This window comes from Haliaeetus leucocephalus, unplaced genomic scaffold (genome assembly GCF_000737465.1).
Source record: "Haliaeetus leucocephalus isolate CR32 unplaced genomic scaffold, Haliaeetus_leucocephalus-4.0 Scaffold656, whole genome shotgun sequence".
Taxonomy (NCBI): domain Eukaryota; kingdom Metazoa; phylum Chordata; class Aves; order Accipitriformes; family Accipitridae; genus Haliaeetus; species Haliaeetus leucocephalus.
The window spans coordinates 18,048,479-18,075,912 of record NW_010973092.1 but is presented as its reverse complement, the minus strand read 5'-3'; the positions used below and the strand labels follow the sequence as shown (position 1 = coordinate 18,075,912).

Genomic DNA, 27,434 nt, shown 5'->3' with positions numbered 1-27,434 from the left:
ACATCCAGCAAAATACAAAAAATATAGAGAAGATTTTTTATGAAAATGGGTTCACATGAGCCATGGGATGGGCAGGCTGTTATCTTGCATCGCTTCTCTATGCACTTTATATTCCTATCAGTTGAAACTTCATGCCACATTTTTAAATATGCAAACTTCTGTAAGTTGCAGGGTGTTCCATGAACAATTTTGTGATATATACCATGTGTTTCCTTTCCAGAACATGTCTGAAAATGATATTCAGAAATTTCCCAAACTCAGAGTGCCGTAAGTAAAGCCAAACCAATTTGACATTAAAAATTATCTTAGCTGGTCTGCAGTAAAAACTCATAGGAAATATGGGGCAAATGATTTGCAGGTGATTAGTTAGAGACCTGCTTATTGCAGTGTACTGAGAGAAAAAGAAGAATGTTTCAAAATAAAAGGAGTGTTGTCATGACTGCTCAAGCACAATGATGCAACACAAAAAAAATTGTCTGGGGGATGTTCAAAAGAACTTATCCATAAATTCTTTGACTGACAGCAGCTACACAAAGGTTAAACTTTTTTGCAAGTATTACCTTCCAAGTGTGATTTAACTCTTCACTGCTTTACTGTTGACTTTAACTCAAAGAAAAAAAAGTCAGGTATATACACAACAGTTGAGAAGTTCAAGCGATTTTCATCACGTGCTTTTCCTTTAGGTAGGTGTTACAGATAAATCAGTCTGGAACATTTGATTTAGTGTTAAATAGCTTTCCTTAGCTCCTGTGGATTAGGAAACTTGAAAAAGTTTCTAATTTATCTGAATAGCTTTCATAATTTCATAGAAGTTATGAAATGAAGAACAATAATCTCATTAAGTCAATACTGAGTAACAGAAATCAGCTTCTTCTAATACTTCGTGGTGAAAAATGAAGGATTTTATTTTGCTGTGAGTTCTCTGGTACATATTTAAGCTGCAAGTTAGAATGTTCCTAACCATGAGCTCTCCATGGTCTTCTAAATAAAGCAAGGAGGAAAAAGAAAAGGAAAAAAGGAACTCAAGTTGTTCCAACATGGCTGTTTCTTTGTTGCTCATTTCCCAGTTCCAGACTCACTCCCTGTATGCATATCTTGATTTTGCTACAGGAGATACAGTCTGTTTTGTCTGTTCTGGTACATCAGAGCTTGTGTAAGGTGTTCTGGTGAAGCTAAGAGTACTGAAAATTTTTGAAATACCTGTGTAGTCTGTCACATTCATGTGTTCATGAGTAAGCTGGTGGCTAGATCTGAGGGCAAGAGGATACCTCTGTTCAGCTCAGATATGCAAGGACTTGAACTTGAAAGCCTCGGACATGACAAGTTTCTTAAGATCGTATCTATATGTTCACACAATACATTTCCTGATGATAGGGATTGGTGGTGTATGATGTGTTAGTAAAGGGGTCCAGATGCCATGAAAAAAGATGCCCTGATGTCTCAGCATTTTTGAACTTACTGTCAATTAAAACGAACATTTAACTATGGTTACTGAGACTGAGGAACCAGAGTTACACTAGATTGTCTGAAAAACTCATCTTACCATAGTGGCTTGTAATTCTCTGATAATTTGTCCCTCCTTAACAGTCCCTTGGCAAAATTGCCTTGTGTTCTCCTTGTTTGAATTTCTAACTTTGAGAACTTTTGGTGATTTCCTTTTAAATTCATGAGTCAAAAGTGCTCAGTGGAAGGTCTAATAAACACACACATACAAGAAATATTAATGTCATAGGTGGATAGTTAAAATGAAATCTAACAATGTGGAATTGCTCCTATCTCCTCGTCTAATCTATTGATATCTCAAAAATGTTTTGAAAATTCGATTTTCACAGTCCACTTACCTTGTAACACTCTAGCAGAAAGTGAACAGCCTTTTCTAGTCAGATCTTTTGGGTTTCTCAACAAGAAGAGAACTTGAAATGAAGAGCTTTAAAAGAAGAGAGAAGCTTGGTGCACAACTTGAAGAAATGAAATAAGTAAATTAATAAATCTGAATGAGAGTTCTGGAACTAATGCCCTTGTTCTCAGCTTTCTCCACACCTACAAACAGGGAAACAATTCACTAGAATATTGTGAATATAGATAGAAAAAGTTTGGTGTGATGTGGGGGTCCTCCATGTAATGCCACCGTTTAAGGCAAGGATTTAGATCTTTAATAGGAAAGAGAACTGGTTGGCATTTAAAAAAAAAAAAACCAAAACACAAAAAACCCCCAAACTAAAAAACCCCCAACAGAATAAAATTCATGGGTAGAAGAACCTGACATTTTTTAACATTAATTTCATTACTTCAGAATCTTCACACTCTCACCAAAACAGAAAGTACTCATTGTTGACTTCTACTAGAACACATTCACGCCTTACTTTTATATCATGATGCAAACCTCACCTAGTAGGAAGAATTTTTCTACAAGTTTAAAGACACGGTAGCATACTGTAGTTATAGTAGCTGATACTTAACAACGGTGCTAAAATGGGAGCATACTCTGTAAAAATGAGTAATATAAATGGCAAGTGTCACACTTAAAGCATTGGCTAGTGGAGTGAATAAAAAGCACATATACAAGAGATACTGTTCTCCAGTAAATTTAGCAGGGTTATGCTGACCTACATGTACTGAGAATAGAACCCAGCACTTGCAACTATACAACGTTTGCAAACCACAGCCTACATCCATACAGACCTCCCGAGCTGGGTATGTGGTTTTAGTAAATATATTACATTTGAGCAAATCTACTGATCAAGTTTTGAATATAACTGTGTCATTATTTGGGGATGATTCTGTGACTTTTACAAAAATCTTAAGTGTCTAAGTAAGTAACAATTGTTATCACAAAGTATGATAAGCCATTTCCTGAAACTAATCCCCCCCCCCCCCAATATTCTGTAATTATTAACAGAATTATTATTTTGAAAGTTAATCTCCACCAGCCATGTTACAGGTGCACATCTTCATGAATCTTCTTTTGGCTTGCTTTTAAATACCAAAAAAGGATTTAAACACTATTTTGAAAATTACAATACTTCATAAAGTCTTTAAAACTCTCCATTAAAAGGGCTGAACTCTTTACTGAAAACTTTGCTAAAAAATTTACATATACAAGGGCACCATATAAAAGTGGTTGATGCATCCAGACAGTCCTGCAAACTTTATTCTGGCTACCTTTTTGCAGGCAAAAGGGTTAATGGACAATAAGTCTGCACAGGATTCACTGCACCTGCATATGCATAGGTCACACACAGATTTCTTGAGGGATCATGAACTCCACAGTTCATTTACCTCAGTAGGGATTCCCATTCTTCTTTGCAGTCACAACCTAACTTTCTTGTATGCCTGCAAGAGATACTAAGGTCTTGTACACAAGATGATCTTCACTGGCATGGTTAAGGAAATCTATCCCGCATGTCTATTGGGGCGTGATAACTTGTGGAGGATGGAAAATGAAGACTGAATGAAGACTGCCTTTGTCATGGAGTATTAGAGAGGATCAAAACCAAAAGTTGTCCTCATCTTTGACTTATGCATAAAGCTGTGCCAAACAGAGCATTAGATGACTGGAAACCCATATGCCCTCCTTTCCTTGCCATATCTAGGCCTTTAAATAAACCTGCAAATTTGAAACCATTATTCCATTTGGGGCTTCTCTGATAAATATGAAGTTTTTAATTTCATTCAGAATATTTACTTTGATGATGCTGTCACTCTTTGGAACCCTGAGACCTCTTGCACTTATATTGCTATTAAAGCAATCTTAGGGAGAAGTTTAGAAAATTAACTTTGCTTAATGCTATATTTTTATTTAACATGGAAGCCTTTCTTTCATTCCCATTTACATGCACAGTAGAATCAAAGGTGTAGCTCAGGCACAAGGTCCCAAAGCAAAAGACAGAGTACAGCCCCATTCACCACTTCACTTTCATCCTTTCCTTTAGGCAAGAGGGAGGTGGAAAAAGCCACTTGGTCTTTGCCAGTTCTGTGTTGTAGTTGAACTGCTCTGGGTAGACATAGGGAAGAGGGAGTGAAGAGAGATTCTTGATTGGTTTAAGGCTCCGGTTCAAAAGGCAGTACTTGGACACATGCTGAGCTTCAGGCACTTCTTCAAGCTAAACAGAAAATGCCACCACATAGTATTTCTACTTGAATATATACATTTCTGTTCGAAGATACAGAATAACCGCTTATAGCATATCCCATAACACTTGTGAAAATTTCCAGTAATAAAAAGAGCATCATTGCACTAAAGTATATAATTGCATCTGCCAGTTCAAACACGGCAATGTGTGTGCTGAGTTCTGAATGGGACACATTCAGAGCCTACAAACATGGCACAGTCTGAAAGTTGTTCTACTTTTGGGAGAGTCAAAGTGCAAACCAAAAAATAGGAAATCTAATGCCCTTCTCTTTCAAAAAGGTATGTCTTGGGCAGAGATGAATGTGTGTGTACACATGCTTTCTCAGATGGGATGCTAAAGGCTGTTGATACTCAGTCAGTTTTGGAGCCAACTTAATTGTATTGCATCTGCCCAACAGACTTTTCTCAAACGCCAAAACAACGACCATCACAAACTATGCTCGACAGCATTCAATATGCAACTATGCAATTTCCTGGCCCTAGAGGACTTTGCCTTCCATCTCTCACTCATCTTAAATCCTTTATGCCATTACATGTAGAATGGACTCTACTCACAACAACAATATCTGCAGTTAAGCAAACAAAAGCCAGTTTTGGAGTACTGCTTTGGGGGTTGGTCGTGTGGGTTTGTTTTTTTTTTAATTTTCGACTTCCTGCTAGTTTTAAGCTAAGTGTCTGGTGGAGGAGGTAAAAAGAGAAAGAGAAGTCTGAGTAACATTTTCTGCAAGTGCTGTTGCCTTATCCTCTCCTATCATCCACTCCCACAACTCAGAAAGCAGTGCGGTTTTGGTACTTCCTTCCTCACATGGCTACAGACTGAGCTGCTCAGTGCACCCATCTTCTGTAATAACATTGCTTTTAAAGTATTACCATTCTAAACTTTGCTTTCTTCTAATAACCTCTCTGAGCCATTCGTTTGAAGCATTTCAAATAAACTTGAAGTAAAGATTAGGTACTGTATTTTAAGCAGCAAATGATTAATTTTTGGCAGCAGGATAAGATGAGCAACTTTTTCCTTTCAGTTTTTCCTTAAAAACCAGTTGGTGTAAATCCTCATAGCAGCCAGCCCAGGTTTAGTCTAGAAAGCTTCCAAACACTAGGTCTCATTCACACCCATGGAAGCCTGAACTAAAAGAATTACTAGCTCTAACCCCAGTGATCTTCATTTTCCTTCTTTAGCTGAAAATAAACACAATATTATGAAAGATCCTTCCTCTACCTCTTCTACAGCAGAGAATAAACAGCACACAAGTTCCGTAATGCACTTCTCGACCAAAGCACTGGTATACGCAGTGCACTGTTCACCCCCAAACATTTCCTGATGTTTCACACGGAATTTATTGTTCACACAGCAACTTCCTTATCCCCTGCAGCAGAAGGAAATTTCTTGTGCAGAGGAGTTTTGGTTGCATGGGAAAGAAGAAGAGCAAGAGGAGTCCTATGTCTATAATTGGCATTTTTCTTGCTTTATACAATTTTCTTGGATAATGATGTCAGATTTTGACAGCTGTAATCCTTCTTACATTATTAACAATTGTGCATGTGCTCATATCAAATGGGCAAGTATGACAATATTTGCTTCAAATCAGAAAACTGCAAAGTACTGTCTTAAAAGAGAAAAAAAAAAAATTCTTCCTCTGCCTTTCTGTTTTCATACTTGGATCCTTGAATACATATCCTTAACTTCAAATGACCCATCTTCATCCTTTTCAGACAGCATGACCATACTGATCTGAAACTGCTTGTTCTCTGATACTTGCTGGCAGCCTGATCTGTCCCCATAGCACTTTCTATAATCAAACAGAGAGCAACCCTCTGCCTTGAATTTATCTTTGAATTACAGTAAGGTCAGTATTAGGAAAGTAGCAAGGGCAAGAGAAGGGATGTTCAAAATGAGAGAAAAATTTTTAGCATGGTTCAGGAACAACAACAACAACAAAGTATGCTTTTGTTGGCTTTTTTTTTTTTTTAGTATAAGATTGCTTGAAAGCTTGTCTTCCTCAAGTCCCAACCCAGAAAAGCAGTTAGACATAAAAGAGATGCACAAATGAAGTAATTTGGAAAAAACTAGGGGATTATTATTGCTGAGTGTCAGAAAAAGACATGAAAGAAGAAGAAACACAAAACAGAGCGGTAACTGCCTGGCCATAAAAAAAGATTTTACAATACTGATACAAAGTTTGATTGACCAGATCTAAGATGCATGGAAAAGAATTCTGCACTAACAAACAATAAATACAAGATTTTATAGAATTTAGAGTCTGAGATAAACAGACCTGTTGAGTTCTTGATTATTTCTCCACTTTTATTTCCACAATTACTGTCTCTCATAGACGTAAATAATATAAGCTCAAGTAAAATGTGGTATTTTTAACCAGATGTACGTAACCAATTTGCTTTGGTTGGCACAGAACTTCCTTGGTGGGACTTTCCTCAAAAACAAATATTGAGAATTAAGAATCAGACTATGAGTCATCATAAGCTTTCTTTGAAACAAAAACTTTATTTGAAACAAAATAATCATAGAGGCTAACTTCATTACTAGCAAAGCAGAATTCTGTTGCTCTCAGCAGACCTAATTCTGTTAATCTCAGTAATGACTGTCCTGCAACCTCAGAGTTGTTCTCAGGATGTAAGTCAATATAAAAACTCTCAGTCCCAGATGTCTGTGCTGGCTATGCCAGCAATATTAGCAGCATAAATGCATGCTCCTGACTGAAACTTTACTCAAGATTGCATTTCATTGGTTGTTATTCATCCTACTGCTGTATACAAACTACGCACGAGTGATACAAACACATCCACTTGGAAACATCTCTCTAGACATAAAGCTGTAGTCTTCATATGTTCCATGAATATTTCTGCCCTGCCCTGCCAATATGTTATAACATGGAACTAAATCAACCTTTTCACCTTCTTTACTGGAAGGATGCTGGATTCAGTGTATCTTGGTTGCAGAGGGAAGGAAACAAAAAGAATTGAGAGTAGACACAGGATACATTTAATTCCTGCTTTTGCAGCCATAAGCCTGGTAGAAGCTGTTTCCTGAAGCATTATCTGCTTTTTCCATGCAAAGTAATAGAAATGCAATTGCCATTATTTAAAGCAGTGTTCTAGTGCGTGATGTCTACCACACCCAAAGCTTCTGAGGCTTGCCAGGTTTAATGTTTATTTTTAAACTTCATCCAACAATATGGGGTTTTATCTATGTAAAAAGAGTCTAGTTTTCAATTGGATATGCTACAGTGCAATTTTGCAATAAAATGATAAATTAAATATTCTTACCATGTAATAAATAATAGTTCTGAATTACCAGATTTAATTTAGTAAATATTGAGGGAAAACAGTTAAGAAAATTACTAAGTTTCAAGGATTTTTTTAAACTATTTTTGTGTTTCTTTTAAATAGAATTGTAAGTAAATTAAGTCAAGAAATAAACAGAAATGAAGGGAGGCTATCTTTCTTTCCAAAATGGTAAGTAAAACAATGCAGCTTTCTTTTTCAAAGCTTTCAGATACATCTTTTCTGGACTGTTTTCCATTTGATCAATAATACCTGGGTCAGAGGGAAAGCCTAGAAATTATATAAAATAAAACTCTGTTTTGTTAATGCTAAGAATAGCAAAGCCTAAGCCCATGAACACCCTAGATACTTCAGCCATGTCCGGATCCAAGTAACATATAAATTTCATACAATCTTCCACCTAAGTAAATTAATCTTTAGGAATGGTATAAAGCCTAGGCACATATTATTGCATTAATAAATCATCATTAATGCATTTCACAGACCTATGCGTTGTTACACTTTTTAATACTTTATGACTTATCATTGAATATAATATTCTTGCAATAGAAAAAGAGCAAAAATTGCAAGAAGATTGCATGAGAAAAGAACAATTTATACTCATATACAATGAAAATCTAAGTCTAGTCTATATAACATCATTTTACATCAGCTGATAACATGATTTTACACCTCTGCATTAACTAGATTTCAAAACCAGAATTGAAAACCATAAAAATATTTATCAGCCCTACAAACATGTATTAACTCGACTTTCAGCAGCTTGAATGGAATTAGTAAAGAAAGTTTCTATTTTCAGGACTGGGGCCCCTGGTAAATTTATTTACTGAGTCCCATTGTTTCTAAACACTCAACCTCACTGACTTCAATTTTTTTTGAGACAGTTCCGCTTACATTAGGATCCTGTATGTGACACATGAAGTAGTGTGTTTTTGGCATTTTGGGCAGAGTTAAACTCACCTATATAAACTTCATTCTACTGTTAAAGCTAACCATTACCTTTATTTGCAGTAGATTTTAGTATGCTCAAAATATTTAAGAATTGCAAATGGAAGGAATTTATTTGTTTCTATCTTTGTTGTAGGGCCCAAACACAAAAATGTCCTGAAAATCCAGGTAAGTGTATACTGGCAAATAGTCTCTAACAACAAAAAGTGTTTAAAAATATTAAAATAGTAAGTTAATCATTGCAGTGCAGGGTAAATAGGGGGGCAGGGGGAAACCCAAAACAACAAACAGGAAAAGATGAGAGCACAAAGAAGTTGCAAAAAGAATAAAGAGTAGTTACAGGAGAACAAGTAAGAAAAAATATTTTTAAGATAGAAAAGATGGTGAAGAAAGGCAAGAGCAGAGACATTTACATGAGCATTCCCAAACTGTCTTTCTTTGACCCAATACATAGTATCAGTGCTTATGTATTTCTGTTGCAACATCTCTGTTCCCTGCCCCTACTCCGAGCAGCACCCTACATTAGAGGTAAGCTTCTAGATGTCTGTCGTGTTCTGAATTTTAATTTCAATTATTTTCTTAATAGGCCACAAGCACTTAGAACTTCTGCAAGCTACCACGTTTGCTCAGTACTAGTCAAATTAAAAAACACTTCTGATATGAAAGATAAAATAGTATTAAACAAAGAGATAAGAAGACTGTGCTCATTCTGAAAGCATTCTACTTCAAATTATATTTAAAACTGGAAGTGTAGGACAAACGTGAAGTAACAGCACATACATCATCTCATAGAAGGACAGCTATACTCTTAGTTTTGAATCAGAATGTTATTCGTACTACCTTCCATGACTGCCTGCCTGCCTGCCTTTGAAAGACCTACCTTGTTCCTGTGACACAGTATTGTGGTTTAGAACTGACCTGGGATTTGTTGTGTCCTTTTCATCAAGTTACATCTTGATAGTTTAAAGTTGTACATGCTAAGAAGCCTGTGGTTATGCTTCTTTACGCAGGATACAGTCAAGAAGACGGTGGCTGGTCTTCATTTGTGAGTATCAGGTTAACAAAACTTACTGGTTGAACGGATTACCTCTTCTGTAAGGTCTATAATTTCTTGCATTATCTACTTTGGGCAGCACAGATGGAGTGAGCAATGGCAGGGGGTGTTAGGATGAGGAGAAAGAGAAGCAGGAGCATGAATGATTGGAGTAGCTGCACACAAATTTCTTCACTGAGAAAAGGGTCTCCCCCAGTAATGCAAGGCAGAGCTTCAGAATGGCAGTCCTATATACCACTGGCTCAAGTAGAAGCTCACAGCCTATGACCAGGTCTCCCCAGAACCTCAGCTGAATTTTATGTACCTGTTTCAAGCTCTTAAAGGAGGTGGCTAGTAAAGGAAACTTTGCTATGTTATTCAATGGCAAATACTTGCCATTTTATTCTCTAGAGCTGATTTGTTGAAGAATCTAATTCTCTGAAGCCAACTAGACTGTAAATGTTCCTTTTGCCTTTCAGCACAGAAAATGCATTGGTAAACATCATTAGATAAAGCATACACAACTCAGCTAGCTAACTGGATAAGCTGACTGATGCACAGTCCGGGTTTATGAAGATCTCTTACATTGACCAGTGTCAATGTTTTTTTGCAAAAAATGGAGAGGTATTTTTAAAAACCACTTGCTACTAAGTTTGCAGGAGATGTGCTGCTGTTTTGGGAGCACAAAAGTTAAAAGTAACCACCTATAGAGCACCTGGGGTCTATGTCAATACAGAGCTAGTCTGGAAATTTCAGCCAAGATACCAACGACAAACTGAGTATTCTTTTTCTTGTAAGCCTTGGCAGATGGCACAGAAGGTGCGTGCAACAACCGCTACCATATTTTTAGTGTGATCTTACCAGGTCCTGCAAGTTGTACGAAGCTGTTTTGGTTCTGGTCAGCGGAAGGCACCACGACCCATATCAAAGACCTCATTTTTCCTGAAGCATTTTTAAAAAGTTGAGTTGCAGGCTGTAGAGTACATGCTATTAAGTAAGAACGAATATCAACAGGCATCAACTGCTGCTGCAGTGTGTTTCTAGGAAGCAGTGAACTGTTCACTGATGCCTTGTCTGTTACCTAAAACAAAGGTGCTGTGCATTTCAATAAGCTGTCACCTTACCTTGACCTTCTACTGCAGTTACTGTTATAAAATGATACTAATTTCTGTTCTTAAGCTGTTGAGCGCTGTATGTGTTAATAAAATGCTGCCTCCTTTCACCATTTTATTTCAACAAAGAATTTTTTCACTCAAACTGGTTGTAAAAACTTGATATCCTCCACAGTGAAAAATACCACAGTGAAAGGCTACAAGGAAATTGCACTGAAGTGTTTAGTATCCCGTTACAGCACTCATCTTTTATGTACATTTGCCAGGATGAAGATGATGACTATGAAAGCCCTGATGATGACGACCAGGAAAAGGAAGATGAAGCTGACTATGAATCACCAACAGAAGAACCTGAGGAAGCAGAACATGACAGTGATGGCTATGAGCCACCTCCATCCAATAATGATGAAGCACACCACAATGTCATATTTCCTGCCAAGTCACTTGCAAACAACACAGATTATATAGGTAATTACTAAAAATTAGGTGTTATTAATAATGTGTAAATTATATTTTCACACATTATCAGCCACATTTTAGGTGGCTGGTAATAGAATATAGAAGGTTTTTCCCTTGAAGTCAACAGTGTAGTACATGAACAAGATTTAGTGACACAGACTTACAGCACGTTGGTGGCTTTGTGACTTTTAAAGCTAAATTTTCTACTTCAGACAAGCTCTGTTGGATTAAAGATTATTTTGTGTGATGTATGCATTATTTGGCCTTTGGTTTGAATCTGCATGAATTTAAACATATGTGCATACTGCATTAGCTTTAGTAATGCAACCTTGAACACAGCAAGTTGTCACAACAGTGGCAAAAAACTCTAGTGAAAAATGGGAGAAGAAAGAGATCTGCTTTCTCTGCCTGTCATTTTTTTATGTCTGACTCTTCACCAGCCTGCAGTTGTGAAGCCTAATACAGAAGCACTAAACTGCCATTTAGACTGGCTGGTGTTTCACACAGTCACTGCACTGCAGTGAAAATAGATAGTGTGGGCCAACAGACTAGCAGATGGAGTTACCTCACTGCCAAAGGGACAGGCGAGCCTCTAACTCCCAATACAACATTGATCATAAAGCAACTGTCCATTATATACTAAAACAATGTCTTTATCATATATTAACTTAAGTATGCAGATTATTGCAAGGGCTCTTTTTCATAAAGATCTAATGAGAATAAAATAACCAAGCTCTGTGTAGTTGTTTAGTTTGAGATTTTTTGTTTTCTTTAGACAGACCTCCAACAACTAGATCATCACATCAGCCTCCAGTACCACCCCAGCGACCTGGCTCATCCCCAGTGCCAGCCTCATTTGGGGGCAGAGGTGCTTCTGTATGTTTCTTTCTTAATATTTCACTCATTTCCTTTGCCAATACCTTCTTAGAAGTCCAAGTGTAATGCCATTTTTATTCAAATAGTGTATGTAGAGGAAGAATTTCAGCCATCAAAATAGATTTGAACTCTGTTACAGGGTGCCCATTTTTTCATGGAACAATTAAATTTCATGGGACAAGTATATTAAATTATTTCACATTACTTGGCTGTTTCTTATACCGGGAATTTGTACCCAGTTGTGAATGCCTCTCCCATATAAATTATAGATTTGTAATAGATGCCTCTCTGTTTCTTTAGTGATATTTGTAAAAAGAAAAAAAGGCTAAGTCTTTCCAAGCTATACTTCTATCAATTGTCCAAATGAATTAAGATCACATAAAAATATAAGGGACTGTATAATGAGAACCCGGATGACCCAGAATTTTTTTCCTTTTTCTGGTACTGTGACTACTTCAAAACTGAAAGCTATTGTGCTGTTTACAACTGGCACTATAGGTTCACTGTATGCCAGAACAGATAGATGTACATTAGACCTAGCCATGTATACAAGTAAAGGTAATTTTTAGGATGTGATAGAGGGACTTTTGGTCTGATCCAGTGTCATAGTTCATATGTTTAAAACACATAGGACTTTTAGGTGTCATGAGTTCTCAAGACTGCTGTCCCAAATTGCTGCTCTATTTTTTTGGAATAAGAACGAACATTGGAAGGCATTTGTATGGAGAAATCTAGGTTTAGAGGCTAACACCTTTTGCAGCTGCTGACAACAAAATGCTGTTTGACCCCAGCTCTCCCAGTAACAAAGAACAGTCCTTTCTCCCCCTGCCTCCATCAGCAATAGTCAGTAACACAGACTTAATACATATTTCTCAACTTCAAATTCACATCCACTAATTTCAGTACCAGTTTTCAAAACTAACACCTGCTGCATTGAAGGGGAAAAGATACAACAGCATTGTTGAAGCTCCTCTTTCTTTCCTTTGACAATACTCATGCCCTCCCCAAAGATAACATCCCACTAGAGTATTCCTTGTGAGATGCAACAGATGGAGGCAATTCTGCATCTAACAAAAACCCACGTATGTAGTTCATTCTTCAGGAGTGTTAATGGCTCCTATCCTTCCTGCATTGAGCAGAGACCGATTTCTTGTGCTGTACCAGAGTCAGCAAAGGTGGGCAGATGTGGTGTGGTGGGGTTAATATACTAAAATTAAAACAGAAAGGTGAAGACACACTTTAACCACATGTAAAATATTTGTTTTAGCTGCCAGCTTTTCCTCCTCCACCAAGCAACAATGACTTGAATAGAGACAGAAATGTTAAGCCTTTGAAACGTAAGTACAGCTGGTTTCCTCTTTATAAAGCTTTTCCCATGGGCTATACAGCGCTTCACTTTTGCCTGTATCTCCTCAGTTCCACTCTCTTCTACTATTTATACAGAAGCCTCACTTGTTATTCTAAGAAGTAACACCAGTTCATGGCTATGCAAAATAAAGATATATTGACCTATACTAGCAAATTATCTTACACAGCTTTTGTGTTTAGCCCCAGCTCCTTCTATAGACAGAAGCACAAAACCCCCACTGGATCGCCCTGCTCCACCATTTGAAAGAGAAAGAGAAAGCCCAGTAACAGGTCAGTATTTGCTTATGCTCATATCAATGGGTGTTTTTTTTAATTATTAAAAATTATCAGTTTGAATATCATTTATGTAAAAGAACAAGGCTCAACCAAATGTACTTGTAATCCAATCACATACAAGGTGACCTGTTTATGAATAAATAATGTGAGCAGTATAAAGTAAGAGAAATTGTATCTAGAAAGTCACAAGCCTAGCTCAGGACTAGTTGAACAAAAAGACATGAGTTCCCTGTGCAATAAAGGGTTGATGTAATACTTAAGTGAATGAACAAGGAAATATTTAGTAAGTTAAAAGAGGAACTAACTTTTGCATACAAAGCTAATGAAACTCTGCATACACTACTATATGTAATTTGGCACCCAGACTTAAAAGAATGCTGAGAACTGAAAAACAGAAAAAAATGGCATTTGTTTCAGACCTGAAAACCATATTTTACAAAGAATCTACTCTATGATTTTTATTTATTATCTAAACACTTTTATCTGTTACATAATGGCATAAAAGTATCCAGTAATTCAAAGCTGAATCATAGAAAATATGATTGTAAAACACGCCACTTCTTAGAAATTTTTAAAATTTTCCTTTAATAAGAGATATTGTAATTTTGCCATCTCTTGCAAAGCCAAAATATTTTTCTGGCTCACATCTCCGGAGGCTGAGTGCTTACATCTGCAAAATTCACTTTCAATGATATTCAAAACTTGGTTTTTTTCATAATGTTTAATTAATTATCTTAACTTTCATTTTTTTCTCAATGTAAGCTTTTACTATTTTCAGGGAGGAAGCCAGGCCTTCCTGAAAAGGTAAGGTCTTTTTTGTTTCATGCTTATTGCTATTTTTCACCTATTTTGATACCCTTACACAGTCTTTTAACTATTCCTTGTTGTTTTACAGCCTCTGACTTCGCAGCTAAGGTAAGAGTTTTGCCTCTGGAAAGGAGAATCTCGATGCCAGTACTACCCAGTTATTTCTTAGTAAGCAGATTTTTGCCTTTATTTCATCATCTTGCTCCTGCTTTAGATCCCTGGGGGAACAGCTAGCAATGATGCCAAAACCTCCTGTCCCACCAAGTGACAGATATGAAAGAGGCAATCCACCTCCTATAAGGAAGCAAACCCCTGTGAAGTAAGTGTCCATTTCATTGAAATTTAATAAAGGATAAATTAAATTTAACAAAAATATGGATAAGCAACACAGGATAGTATAATTTACTGCTACTGCATGGCAGCAGTGCCTGCAAATATCAAAGTTTTGCTTTATGAATATGCATGGCATGTGTTGTAAGCTACAGAAAATTGTGAATGCAGAAAAATCTCTCTCTCCAGTCATATCTGAAACAGCCATTACGCAGGGCATGACTCACTTCCAAGTTGCACAAAGAAATATATGATCCATGTCTTTTTCACCAGATCAAGTTCTTGCTCTAGGGAACATTCTTTCATGAGTTCTATTGCTATTATTTTTAGGATGTTAGAAAAAGAAAGCTTTACTTTCCTACCATTGATTTTACTGGCCTGCAAAACTCCTTAATTGCAAACAGCATTCTCTAGCAGCTCTAGATCTTTCTCTAGCATTTTCTAGATAACTTGTGGGCTAAACAGTGTGCCTGATCTTAAAACAAAATAAAAAAGTGATTGAGATCTGCTAATCAGCCAGGATAATTTATCACAGAAACAAAGACTGGAAGGCTTATCATGTGCTTCAGCAATGTTGCCAAGTACTAGGAAATCTAATGTTATAATGTCTTAGATTATGGCTGAAAATTAGAATCTTAGATATTTTTATGAGGAAAAAAGTGTTTCTGCATTCATTGGGTCTATAAAACTTACTATAAATTCATGTTTTAGTTGAAAATACAGCCTAATGCACACAAAGTGAATGAGTAACATTCCACCTATGATTCATGTTTTGTTTTCTCTGTTTCATTTCAGGCCAGGTTGGCCACCACACAAAAAAAATGGAGTAAGTATAGTCTCAAAGCAAATATTTAAAGGTATAGGGACTAAAATAAAATAAGTACCTGTATAAACTAATAATTCTGGAAAAGGTAAACTTGGGGTTTTTTATCAGTTATAATGAATACTCATGGATCTTTCATAGCACATAGTTTCTTTTAAAACAGTTCTTCTATGTCAAGGTCAGTTGATTCCCTGAGTAGTTTTAGGTAACACGAAGAATAAGGCCAGAATTTTTTTATGACGTGGGAGAAGTGATTTTGCTTACACTAGGTTTTGGGCTTTTTTTCGGCTTAAGCTGACCTAAGGATTTCACTTTCAGATAACTCTGAGATCCTACGCTTACTGAAGGAATGAGGAAAGTTTACATCTGCTGAGAGTTTCTGACTACTTTGGGTCAAGATCTATTATGGGACATCTACCTCACAGCTTATTTGTAAACAATAGCAGCACCTTAACACAAGAACTTTAAAAATTATTTGGAGTTGCATGAGGATAGAATCCCCAGCATTTTAGATGAAAGTGACAGTATAGATATTACAGTCCTTGTATACTCAAAATTCACTAACTTCCAGGTTTTTGTTTTTTAAAATAATCCTAAGAATGGTGCTATGATATGTTGCTAATGTTTATTTTCTTTTGGCTCCCCAGGAAGAAGAAGACAGTAAGTATTTCTACAGTGATTTTTAAAGCTTAAAGTCTTTCTTGGTCTTAGTTCTAAAAAAAAAAAAAAAGAAAAAAAAAAAGAAAAGATTGCAGAGTTGTTTCTTTAGAGCCATTTCAAAAAGTCAGGTGGTATCTTGACAGGTTGTAGAATGCTTGCAAAGTACCTCATGCAGATTTATATATCAAAGCCGCAAAACACAGGAAATCAGTAGTTAATAGCTTCCTTCAGTCAGCCAGTTACAAAACAGCAGGATTTCTTATTTTGAAACACATTACATATTAGAGATTTGCGATCTGCACACAGCGTCAAGCAGCTAGGCACGTAAACCTGTTATCGTCCCAGTTTTCAACAAAACGTTCAGTCAAATCCTGCTGGTACTAGTCTTCCATGTAATGTTATTTACTCTAATGAACAGAAGCAGAACTTGTTTCATGTAATAACAGTATTTATAAATTAATTCAGAATCCTGGTTCCTAAAATTAAGTTGGTAAAGTGATGCCATAATAGAAGCAGAACATTTGGCCAAGTGTCTACAAATTATTACTGCCTTTAAGACTCCATAAAGAATAGGGCTATTTAAGCTGTGCAAAGCGCAGTTAATCTGTTCCCCTCTTACCAGTAGCTGAGGACACTGCAGAAAGAAAATATTTTATTTTATGCTGTTGTTTATGATGATATGGGAGAAATCTCACAAAGGAACAAAGTTCAAAAAGTTAGCCTCAAATCCACTATTTAAAAGCAACGTAACAGAGAACACATGGTTATGTACCACCTTCAGCTCTACTGCAGTTAAGGTAGCTGAATTGTAGCTTATCCAAAACAGAAGTTAGAAAATGTAAATGTTGCTCGAGGCTGCTCCAGTTTATTTTTAATTTTAATACTTAATTTTAAGTTCTCGGTTGACCATATGAGTTTACAATCTGTAACTAACATATCAAAGACCCTTTATAAAATAGTTTACTCCATTGCATTTATCTAATTAAACAGCAGTAATGTGACATTTCTTCTCTCTACCTCCTTTAAGAATGTCTCACATAAGTTTTAAGTTTCCTTCTCTTCCTCTCCACAGCTGCACCCCAAAGACCAGTGCCACAGCTATCTTTGCCCCCATACAGCTCCAATACATTCCCATCCAAATCTGTCAAGCCTCCACCTAGGCCAGGATCCAACAGCATGCCTGGTGCAGAAAGGTTTGTTTCACCCATTATCGTGTCATTCCTTTTGAATCTCAATCTCTTTTCAATCTGGCAAATAATAGTATGTATGTGGCTACAGGGTTCTCAGGCAAACAGAAGGTAACTACTTGAAGCAGCCCATTATTTTTCAGGCCATACCCTTGCCTCCACTACATGCTAATTTGTGTTGTTCCTGATTCAAGGAGAATACTTCATATAATTGAAGCTCTGTATTCAGTGAAGCAGGCAGATAGTGTACATCAGGCAACCAAGAAAAAAAATGGCAAATCTCTCAGTTTTATTTCAAGGAAGTACTTTAGGGCCTACACAGTACAATGCTTCCATTCTTGAGACATCTCTCCCATTGCCTGCAGGATCCATAAGAATGACAAGCCCTTTTGGGAAGGGATCATCTTCTACAAAACTATGCAGGATGTAGGTCAAAGTGGTCCTTCTTTAAAAGGATTCTGCACACTCTACGGCCCTAAGCACTAGAGCTGTGACAACTAATTGTTTGAAAACTAAAAAACCCCACAACCTTAGTTGTCTAGAGCTCAATCTGAAAGAATTTCACCACCCTTTTACTAAATTTTACTCTAATGCTTAATAATTCCTATTTAAAATTGTGAACCTTGCTTCAGCTATAATTTTTACTAGCTTCAACTTCCAAATATTAGATTGTTAAGTCTTCATTTGCTAGATGGAAGAGCCCTTAAGTAAATTTTGACTTCTGATGTTGTGCGCAACAGACTGAGCCTTTGATGAGTTAGAGTGGGCTCCTTGAGTCTAAGTCTGAAGTACATTTTCTAATCTCGATATTTTTTTAATGGCTCTGTGACGAATTCCTCCCATTTACCATCATCCTCTGGAACTGCTGACACCCCAGCAGAACAAATATTGCAGTAGCAATAGCAAGGTCATATGCAAATATGAACTATTCCTGTGATGAACACTTCTGCTTATATTCAAACAGTGTTTCCAAATTTTGCTACAGCCAAGGCCCCCATTTGGCTGATTCCCTCTCATGAATCAAGTTGTGATGGGGTGTTTTGTTCTGCAAATGTAATTAACATATTCATCCCAGAGCTTTTTGTACAGTTCATTTAAGCAGAAGAGAAATATGAACTGTAAAGGAAATGCATGCTGACAGTTTGTTCCCAGTTAGGTGAATAAATAAAATAAAAATTTAAAAAAATTGAAGATTGGGACTCTTCATTTTAAGAAGTTTTGGATGTGGGTTCTGGGATCAGGCCATAAAAGGGAATTGTAGATTTTCTAACAAAAAGCATAAAAATGAACACAGGAGGGAAAGCTTAGGCACATGGAAGTGTTATGGTGCTGTGGGTATGAGCTCTGTGCCACTGTCAGCTCGTAGCTCACAGAATCACAGAGTGGTTGAGGTTGGCAGGGACCTCTGGATGTCATCTGGTCCGCCAACGCCTCTGCTCAAGCAGGGTCACCTAAAGCAGGCTGCCCAGCAGAGTATCTCCAAGAATGGAGACTCCACAATCTTTCTTGGCAACCTGCTCCAGTGCTCAGTTGCCATCACAATAAAGAAGTGTTTCCTGATGTTCAGAAGGAACCTCCTGTGTTTTAGTTTGTGCCCACTGCCTCTGGTCCTGTCACTGGGCACTACTGAAAAGAGCCTGGCTCTCCCCTCAGGTACTTATATGCATTAATAAGATCTCTCCTGAGCCTTCTCTTTTCCAGGCTAAACAGTCTCAGCTCCCTCAGCCTTTGCTCATATGTGAGATGCTCCAGTACCTTATCATGTTAATGGCCCTTCACTGGACTCCTTCCAGTAGCTCCACATCCATAGTTGCAACGTTAATGATGAGAAACTGCATTTTCATCAACAATGTTATAGAAGCCTCAAGAAAAATGACGATAAGTGGACCCCCAACAGAAAGGAACATCTAGCAATCTTGCCTGTGCTTCCTGCTTTAGGGGAATAAAGTAGTCATTCCCTGTGAAAACTCAACAAGCTGAAGTAGTTTTCTGCATTGATCCTGATACAGAAGTCTTGGTGACCCATTACCGATTCCCTCTGCCTTATTCCCAGATACTGAGCTTCAAGTAAACTAATGGTGGACCTGCTTACATAAAAAGAAGGAAAGAAAAACAAAAAGAAGGAAGAGAAGGCTATCCTCATTCTGCATAGGTCTCAACAGGATCTCACATTGTGTAAAACAGGCATAAAGTCCAGATCAGTTATTCAGAGCACAGAAATGTATAGCAATGTTGTATTTATACTGACTACTTTTTTTTTTTTTTTAAACAGTGCTAGAAACCTGTCTTCAAGTGGCTCACTACCACCACGCTTACATCTAGGTTTGTATCCTGTATTCCTGCGGTTTTTGTACAAAAAATGACTGAAGGTTGAAAGCTGGTTTCAGTGAAGTTAATTTTTTTTTTTTTTTTCCTATGGATGTTTCTGGTTGGACTGCAAGAAACAAACTATCCAGTTGCTGAAAGGCATCTTGTGTAACTTAGTCTGAATCCAAGATTTTTTTTCCCATGAAGTTGGGCTTACTGCCTAGTTAAACCATTGTCAAAACTTCATATAAGCATCTTTTTCAATATAAGTAACACTACTGAGAGCTGAGCAACACTACCTGCAAGTCACTGTGGTATGCTAATACTCCTGAAAAAGGGAGAAAACACTTCTTATGTGAAATATGCTGCATATTTATATTGTAATAATAAGTAAAAAATAAAGGAAGCTTAGAAATCGCTTTGCAAATGATTTTTTGCATATGGTAACAGCTGCCAATGTCTTACAGTGACTTTTTTAGTTTCTACATGCTAAGAAGGAAAGGGATGCAAAGAGGCAATGTTACTTCTTCTCTAAAGAAACTGGAGATGCTCTCAAACTGAGTAATTGTGGTACAGAAGCTAAAAAGATGTAACCTGTATTTCAGGTTCATCTGATTTTAAGGAAACCTGAACTGCAAGAGTTCAGTTAAAGTCTCTGTGCACCAAGGATGAATTTATGTAAAGAACATGGTTCTCATATAGTAGCCTAAATCTGATTTCAAATCAATTCATAATGTCTCAGTATCAGAGTGATATAAATTCTTCATGCCTCATAAAATCAAGATTGTACACCCTGTATGCACTCCACAGAAGAAATTATTTTCCTCATTTTAACATTTTTTCTACTGTTATATCTTTGAAGGCAACAACAGCAGATCTCCTTCAAGAGGCACAGCTGACATAAGACCTCCTTTGCCAATTCCTAGCAGACAGACTGTTCACCAAACAAACATGGAGGAAGATGAGGTACAAAACGTTACAAATATTAACCGTAACTGCTAAACACAGTAAATTTTCTGATTTCAAGAGAGAACATTTTTCAAAGTTGTTTTTCTAGTTAGTAGTCACTGTCAGGATGTTAGTAGGTGCTTTCAGTTTCCTTTTCTGTGTCAAACTTTAGTACCTTATTTTGTCTTCACCAAGAAAAACATCAATAGCAAAAACCCAGTAGAACAAAATTAGAAAAATACTTGTTTGCTGGATTACTTGTTCTGCACAATTGCCTTCAACTAGCATTACATATTCAGTTCTCCTTCCACAAAACCTTGGTGAGTAAAGAATTCATGCCCTTTAATTGCACTTTTGTTTCACATTTCTTTAAATATGACGAGTTTAGAGCAAACCACTACTGGTGATAACAGTGCTGGGCAACCATACATGGTATGTTCACAGGAAGTCTGCATTAGTGTCTCAGATGATAGTTAAAAAAGAAAAAAATAAAAGAATTTTTAAAATCCCCCGAGAAATGAAGGCAAAGAATGCTAGTGTCCCAGGAAGACAAAAGAGAAAAATGTCACTTAAAAATCTATCTTTTACTGAAAATATTTGGAAATATGTTTTTCCTAGCTTACTTACAGACATATTATAGCTAGATCTGTAATATTTTCAAATTTATCATGTAATATTTTCAAATTTATCAAAGTGAGCAAATAATTTAAAAGTCATTTGGTGCCACTTACCGTACAGTAATACATACTAGTATGATCCCTGAAGCTCCTACCTTCAAAGATTTTGCACATAAACCCAAATATCTCTCACACTCAAGTTTCTCACTACTTATTTGTATGTTGTTAACATCACAAGCTAATTCATTGACAGCTGACTTTCACCTTTATCCTCTCTCACAAAAAACATAGGACTCACTAAATGATGAATGGTACGTTGCTTACGTTAGCCGGCCAGAAGCAGAAGCAGCTCTTCGAAAAATAAATAAGGTACTCTTTAAATCATTGGTGATTCTCACCATCTCCTAGCTAGATGTCCTTGCAGTCACATGGGAAGAGTGAAGGTAAGTAACATGGTAAGGTTATAGCCCCAGTATAAATACTTTGAGTGAGGGATTCACCTTGTATATTTTAACCCACATAAAAATTACACATATAGTCTAAACAAGCCATGAAGGCTGTTGTTTGTCCAAGAGAACAAATTATGTGTCTCCAGAAAGCAGTTTCAATTTACCTCTCTTAGGAGGAGTGACTTGTTCTCTGGAAATAGTTCTTTGTCACCAGTGAGGAATTTGTTGCAAATTCCACATTTCAGGTAGCTTGAATTAGATGAGATGATTCCTACCCTTTTCTAGGCCATATTTACCAGCAAAATGAAGTATGGATTCAAACAGATGAAACCCAGGCTTAACTGTGCATGTGGAGATAAACAAAATTGTATCCCATCATTGTGGGAAATCTGTTTACTCTATGATGCTTCACAGCGCATGCAATGAGCTAAAGATGACATGTACAGCATTTCAATGACTTGTACTAAGGTCCACCTTATGAGATTACATTCAATGCCTTTAGAAAGGGTGTTTAAATGGAAGACTTGTTAAAACAGATCTGAAATGAAGAAAAGCTGAGAGAGTGCGAGACAATATCCCTGCCTTTAGCAAAATTACACAGACACTATCATTATTTTAGGCTGTCTGTAAACAGATCACACCATAGGAACCTTGATTGGCACTTACCAGAAATTAACTTCTCTTCTTGGTTAAAGTGATGTGAGGTTTGGCCTTTGATATTTTACTTCCTCCTTTAATGGAATCTCTCCCTCATGGAACACCATTCCTCCCTTCCTAAAAATCTGCATTTGTATCAGACAGGAAAGTTTTAAGTAGTAAATTGAAAGATAAAACATTTGAGAAATGACGTAAACTCTTTAATAGTGCAGTTTCTCTTATCAGGAGGAAAGAGATTTCAGAAAGAAAAAACACTTAAAAGCATGAGTGCTCTAGTTAAGGTTGTTAGGTGGATCAAACCCAGAAGTGATGTTTATTTGTCATCTTTCATTTTTTCATCTTTCAGGATGGAACATTCTTGGTAAGAGACAGCTCAAGAAAAACTGCTACTCATCCATATGTACTGATGGTGTTGTACAAAGATAAAGTCTACAACATCCAGATTCGTTACCAGGAGCAAAATCACATATACTTGTTAGGAACCGGCTTAAAAGGAAAAGAGGTACTATGTGTTTTTCACACTACTTCCCTTCATCTTAAGGTATCTCCTGTCTCATTCCTAAGTGTCAGGCTGCTTAATCTGGCAGCTGTTTTATTCTAGTGGAATTCTGCTTATTTTCTTAGAGTTATTCCTGACAGAATATGTTACTGCTGGAAGTAAAATCAGATTCTCCTGTTTGCACTCAGGGAATGAAGGGATAGCCTTGGAATACAGCTATTAGAAATCCATATACCTGCTTAGGTAATGTTTGTTTAGCACTAAGATACCGGATAAGGGAAATACACAGTTGACAGCAAATCCATATCTGCCAGCTTTACTGCTTTGCTCCCAGACTACTGGTTTACTTAACATCCAGCAGTACAGTGTGGGATTTACTGGCACTAGACAGACTGGTCAGCACATGTACTACAGTTCTGACCGAACCAGAACTCTCTGAATTTATCAGTCAACTTTTTGAAATTTCAAGTGCAATCATCATGCCAAGCAGAATGACAACATCATGTATTAAACAGGCCAAGACTACATAAATTAATTATACAACATTGCAGTAGGTTGTACATGGATTAGCAGTTATTGAGCTACAGATTATGGCAGGAATGAAAACAGCTGATCTGATAATATTTACTGATCTTTTAAGACTCCTAAATATTTAGAGTTTGAAAAAAACCCCACCTTTTGGTTTTACTAATTACTAATAATTCTGATATTTTTGCCATAGCCTTCTCATTTTTTCTATCCACAGGATTTTTCTTCTGTAGCAGATATCATTGACTACTTCCAAAGAACACCTCTTCTTCTGATTGATGGAAAAGACAGAGGTTCAAGAAACCAGTGCATGTTAAAATACGCTGCAGGACATATTTAAATGAGACCTTAATGAAGATCACATATAGTATTGAAGCCTACTGAAGTTTGTAAAATTCAGGATATTTCCTTTTTCAGCAAACTAAAATAATGAAGTAATTAAAAATCCTTTCAATTTTAAGGAAAAAGGACAATGTTATTTTTAAATTATGCCTTAAATGCAGTACTCTATAAATCTGATTTTCCTACATTGTATTTAATACTGTCCACTAATCATACAGTACGTAAGAATTTTTTATCTTCCAACATATGCGTGTCTTCTTGAAATTATTTCCATGCCAAGTTAGAGGACCCAGAAATAAATACCAATACAAGTCTCTACTTTCACAGGAGGAAAAAATAAAGTAAGCTATTTTTCAGATCAGAACTGCCCCAGCAGTTATGTTATTTAAAGTGATAGAGAGTAGACCCAAACTTTGTCAAAGTTGAGGAATAGACAAAAGACAATAAAGGCCCAATTTTTTCTTATAATTCACTTACCAATAAATCTAACTGTGGCCACTTTTATGAAAAGACTGGGACTCCGACCTGAATCCTAAAGACACCCAGGTTTCAGCAACACCAAAAAAGCCCCCAACTCTGGATATGCAGCTGCCTGTCAAGATCTGTGTCTGTGTTACTCAGTTATGAAACTGTCCTTGTTCACAGTTTTCTAGAAAAATAAAATATCTACACACATCATGTTCTCTCTGCCATACTACCAATGATTCACTGATGGCATGTCTTAGCCCACAAACTGGAATCATGTATCTCCTAGGATCCTCTAACCTCACACAGAAACAAGCTTTTTCTCTCTTAACACAGACATCTCTTTAACTGTACCTTTCTGACTCTTAATTAAGCAACTACCTTTTTATAGGAGACACATCAACAAGATTATCATCATGTGATTCTTAACTGGCAGAACACACCCAAATCTCTTAGAAAGCAGACAGACACAATCAGGCTAAATTTAGTTCCTCTTATACAACTGCTTTCTGTTTTTACTGTATTTTTTCAAGAAAAACAGTAACATTCTCTGTTCTAAAATGTAAGTTGCAACTGAGGACCACTGAAGCATACTATATCAAGAGTTTTTCCCTCTCCTTTGTTAAGTGGGATTTATCCAACTCTTTGCCTCGGTTTTCTAGTAACCTTTGCTTTCTGACAAGACCTTGGTTTGATAATTATGATAGACTTTGTCACACTTTTTCTTCTTTAAAGGCATTTGTGTGTATATCACTTGAAACACTTGAACCAAAATTGAAGGCAGAAAAATACCTTCCATGTAATCTGTATAGCTTCTCAGATAAGATAATCAGATTCATAAACAGTTTTACTTTTAATATATATGTTTTGTAAGTGTTATCTTCCTTTCTAATATATTTAGCTAGGAGCTGGAATTCAAAGTTAGCAAACTTCATTTTCATGCAACTATGAGTCAAAAAAAAAGATGAAAAATAAAATTTAAAAAAATCATCAGCTGACAAAACCTGTTTCTAGCCAATATTTTTTTAAAAGCTCATTACTAATCTTGTGAAAGATAAGTCAGTTATAATGTATGTTTTAAAAAAAAAATGCTAAAATTAAGAACAACATCCCCCGTATTACCACTGATTCTGTGAGCTGGAGGTTGTAATTCTATTCCATTGCACTGCCTTGAAAAGTCTGACAACCCAGAAATACCTCCAAAGGAATTGTGTTTTATTTGTTTTAAATCACCTCATTAATGAAAGAGAAATAAAATGTAAACCAGCATAACAAATTATAACACTGCATATTTTTTTCAGCAGAGTAAATCTTGATTTGATTATTCAGATAAATATAATTTGTATATGCATAAAAACACACCTCAACATTCAAACATGTCCACAAGTAAAGTATGATTAAATATTAATTGTAATGAACTACACGAAAATACTGACTACTCAAATTTGGGGCCAAGAACATTTCAGCATAGGGTATTTAGACCACTAACTCTGTTTCTTTGGTAGCTAGGTGCATTAGAAAGTCACTACAGAAACTAGAATGAAAGTACTTCCGGTTTTCCAGAAGTAACCTGCCCCCTTCCTCAGCAACGTTTTTAGAATGAGGAAGGCAGATCAAAAGGCAAGTTGCAGTTCCTTCTGTACTGACCGTTTCTTATCCCATTTTCCAGAGCACAACTGAGACAAGAGAACAATGACTTGACTTGAAGTAACTTAAAATCTTTTGTTACTGTTCCAATATGTCTTTGTTTAAAAGGAGACAACAACATGTGAAAAACTTCATGCCCAGTTTCCTGACCTTTCTAGTTAATCATATCAGTCTTTCCAGTCCTAGTGGTCTTATTTGGGGAAATTTGGGTTAAAAAACCCCTCTCAAAATCAATAACCTACTTATAGCATTTTTCCACTCCACATTTTCAGTTTAAAATAAAAATAGCCTAACTGCAGGAAACCATACTATCATTTTACAGTTCAAACTGAAACAGTATTAATAGAAGACGATGCATGAAAATGGATGTTACTTTTCTGTCAAACTCCAAGTTTTTTCTTCAGCTTCTCTTAAATCTTTGCTCTTCATAGGATGGTTGAAATTCAAAATAAGGTCACAAAGCAGTAGCTGGCTTTCCACTGAAAAACAAAGGTCAGTGTATCATCACCATGGTATTTATTGAATGGCAGTGAATGGCAATTTATACACAGCACTTTTTGAAGTTCTCATCTATCAAGTCTTTCAAAAATTTGAAGGTTTGCCTTGTTTTGTTTACTTCAAGATGGTTAAATGAAGTTTGGTATTAGCATACTGGTAATATTTCTTTTAGGAGACTATTACTGTTCCTGCAAAGGAATGACTTTGACTACCTAACAGATTTTTTCCATGGTTAGCTAACATGATTCCGTTTCTATGTAACTACTGTTTCATTAATTTTTCAAAACAATAGAGCTACTGTATTATTTCATTAGATTAAAAAACAGTTGTATGACATAGAAAACCAAGCCATTCACAACCGCACACTATTTAAAACAATGCCTTAAACAGCTTCTTGTTTAGCTGGATGATGAACTCAGAATTACCATTTAGTTTCTTCAGCTCATTGGACATTTTGTCAACATTTTTAATCGCAGCTTCAAGGTTAAACTGCTGATCAGCAGCAGTATTTTTGAATGCCTGTATGAAATAGAAACAAAACATATCTGGCAGTGTACGCATGATTTATAAACTCAGTAATCCAGCTGATCATAACCCTTATGAAATTTTTTCTTTGATTTTCTAAAATAAAACTTTAAGTAAAAGTTATCCCCTTCTATAATTAACCACTTAGATATGGCAAATTGAAACTACTGAAGGTAACTACTAAGCACTCAGGCTTTATTTTTGTTTTCTGTTCCTTTTTTTTTTTACGAACACCTGCAATGAAATTAATCATATCTAAAATTTTGTCTCCTTAGCAGCAATTTTTTCATTTTTGTTTTCGACCTTACTTTTTCTATAGAACCTAAATGAAAAGTAATCGTCATGTAATATTCAGTCAACCACAAGATGGAGCTATTGTGACATTAACATGCATAAAAAAAAATGACACTATCAGCACTGAATATTAATGAATCTGCTAATACCTGCCCAGGAAAATTTACGTCTGTATAGGTAATTATTTTATTATCAACATCTTTTTGCTTACTTTGGAGATCATATTCCCTCTCTTTAACATTTAATTAAAAAAAAATCAAAATCTGGAGACAAGACTAGAAACCTTTTGAAATTAAGTATAATTTGAATTTTTAAATTTATACTACGCTCTTTTTTAGTATTTT

General features: G+C 36.3%; 1 protein-coding gene across 1 annotated transcript in view; it reads left to right on the top strand.

The window, feature by feature from the left end:
- The window catches only part of LCP2 (lymphocyte cytosolic protein 2 (SH2 domain containing leukocyte protein of 76kDa)), a 32,675-nt gene extending 7,373 nt beyond the window's left edge, over positions 1-25,302 (top strand). Inside the window, exons 3-21 of the mRNA XM_010579146.1 lie at positions 221-267; positions 7,541-7,606; positions 8,520-8,551; positions 9,394-9,428; positions 10,795-10,996; positions 11,763-11,863; positions 13,131-13,200; positions 13,412-13,501; positions 14,286-14,311; positions 14,403-14,422; positions 14,529-14,633; positions 15,440-15,470; positions 16,115-16,127; positions 17,200-17,320; positions 19,587-19,636; positions 20,484-20,587; positions 21,478-21,555; positions 22,639-22,794; positions 23,537-25,302. Of these exons, the coding sequence (XP_010577448.1) occupies positions 221-267; positions 7,541-7,606; positions 8,520-8,551; positions 9,394-9,428; positions 10,795-10,996; positions 11,763-11,863; positions 13,131-13,200; positions 13,412-13,501; positions 14,286-14,311; positions 14,403-14,422; positions 14,529-14,633; positions 15,440-15,470; positions 16,115-16,127; positions 17,200-17,320; positions 19,587-19,636; positions 20,484-20,587; positions 21,478-21,555; positions 22,639-22,794; positions 23,537-23,659 (1,470 nt within the window). The 3' untranslated portion in view covers positions 23,660-25,302. The remainder of the gene's footprint in view (positions 1-220; positions 268-7,540; positions 7,607-8,519; positions 8,552-9,393; positions 9,429-10,794; positions 10,997-11,762; positions 11,864-13,130; positions 13,201-13,411; positions 13,502-14,285; positions 14,312-14,402; positions 14,423-14,528; positions 14,634-15,439; positions 15,471-16,114; positions 16,128-17,199; positions 17,321-19,586; positions 19,637-20,483; positions 20,588-21,477; positions 21,556-22,638; positions 22,795-23,536) is intronic.
- Positions 25,303-27,434: the final 2,132 nt, after the last annotated feature.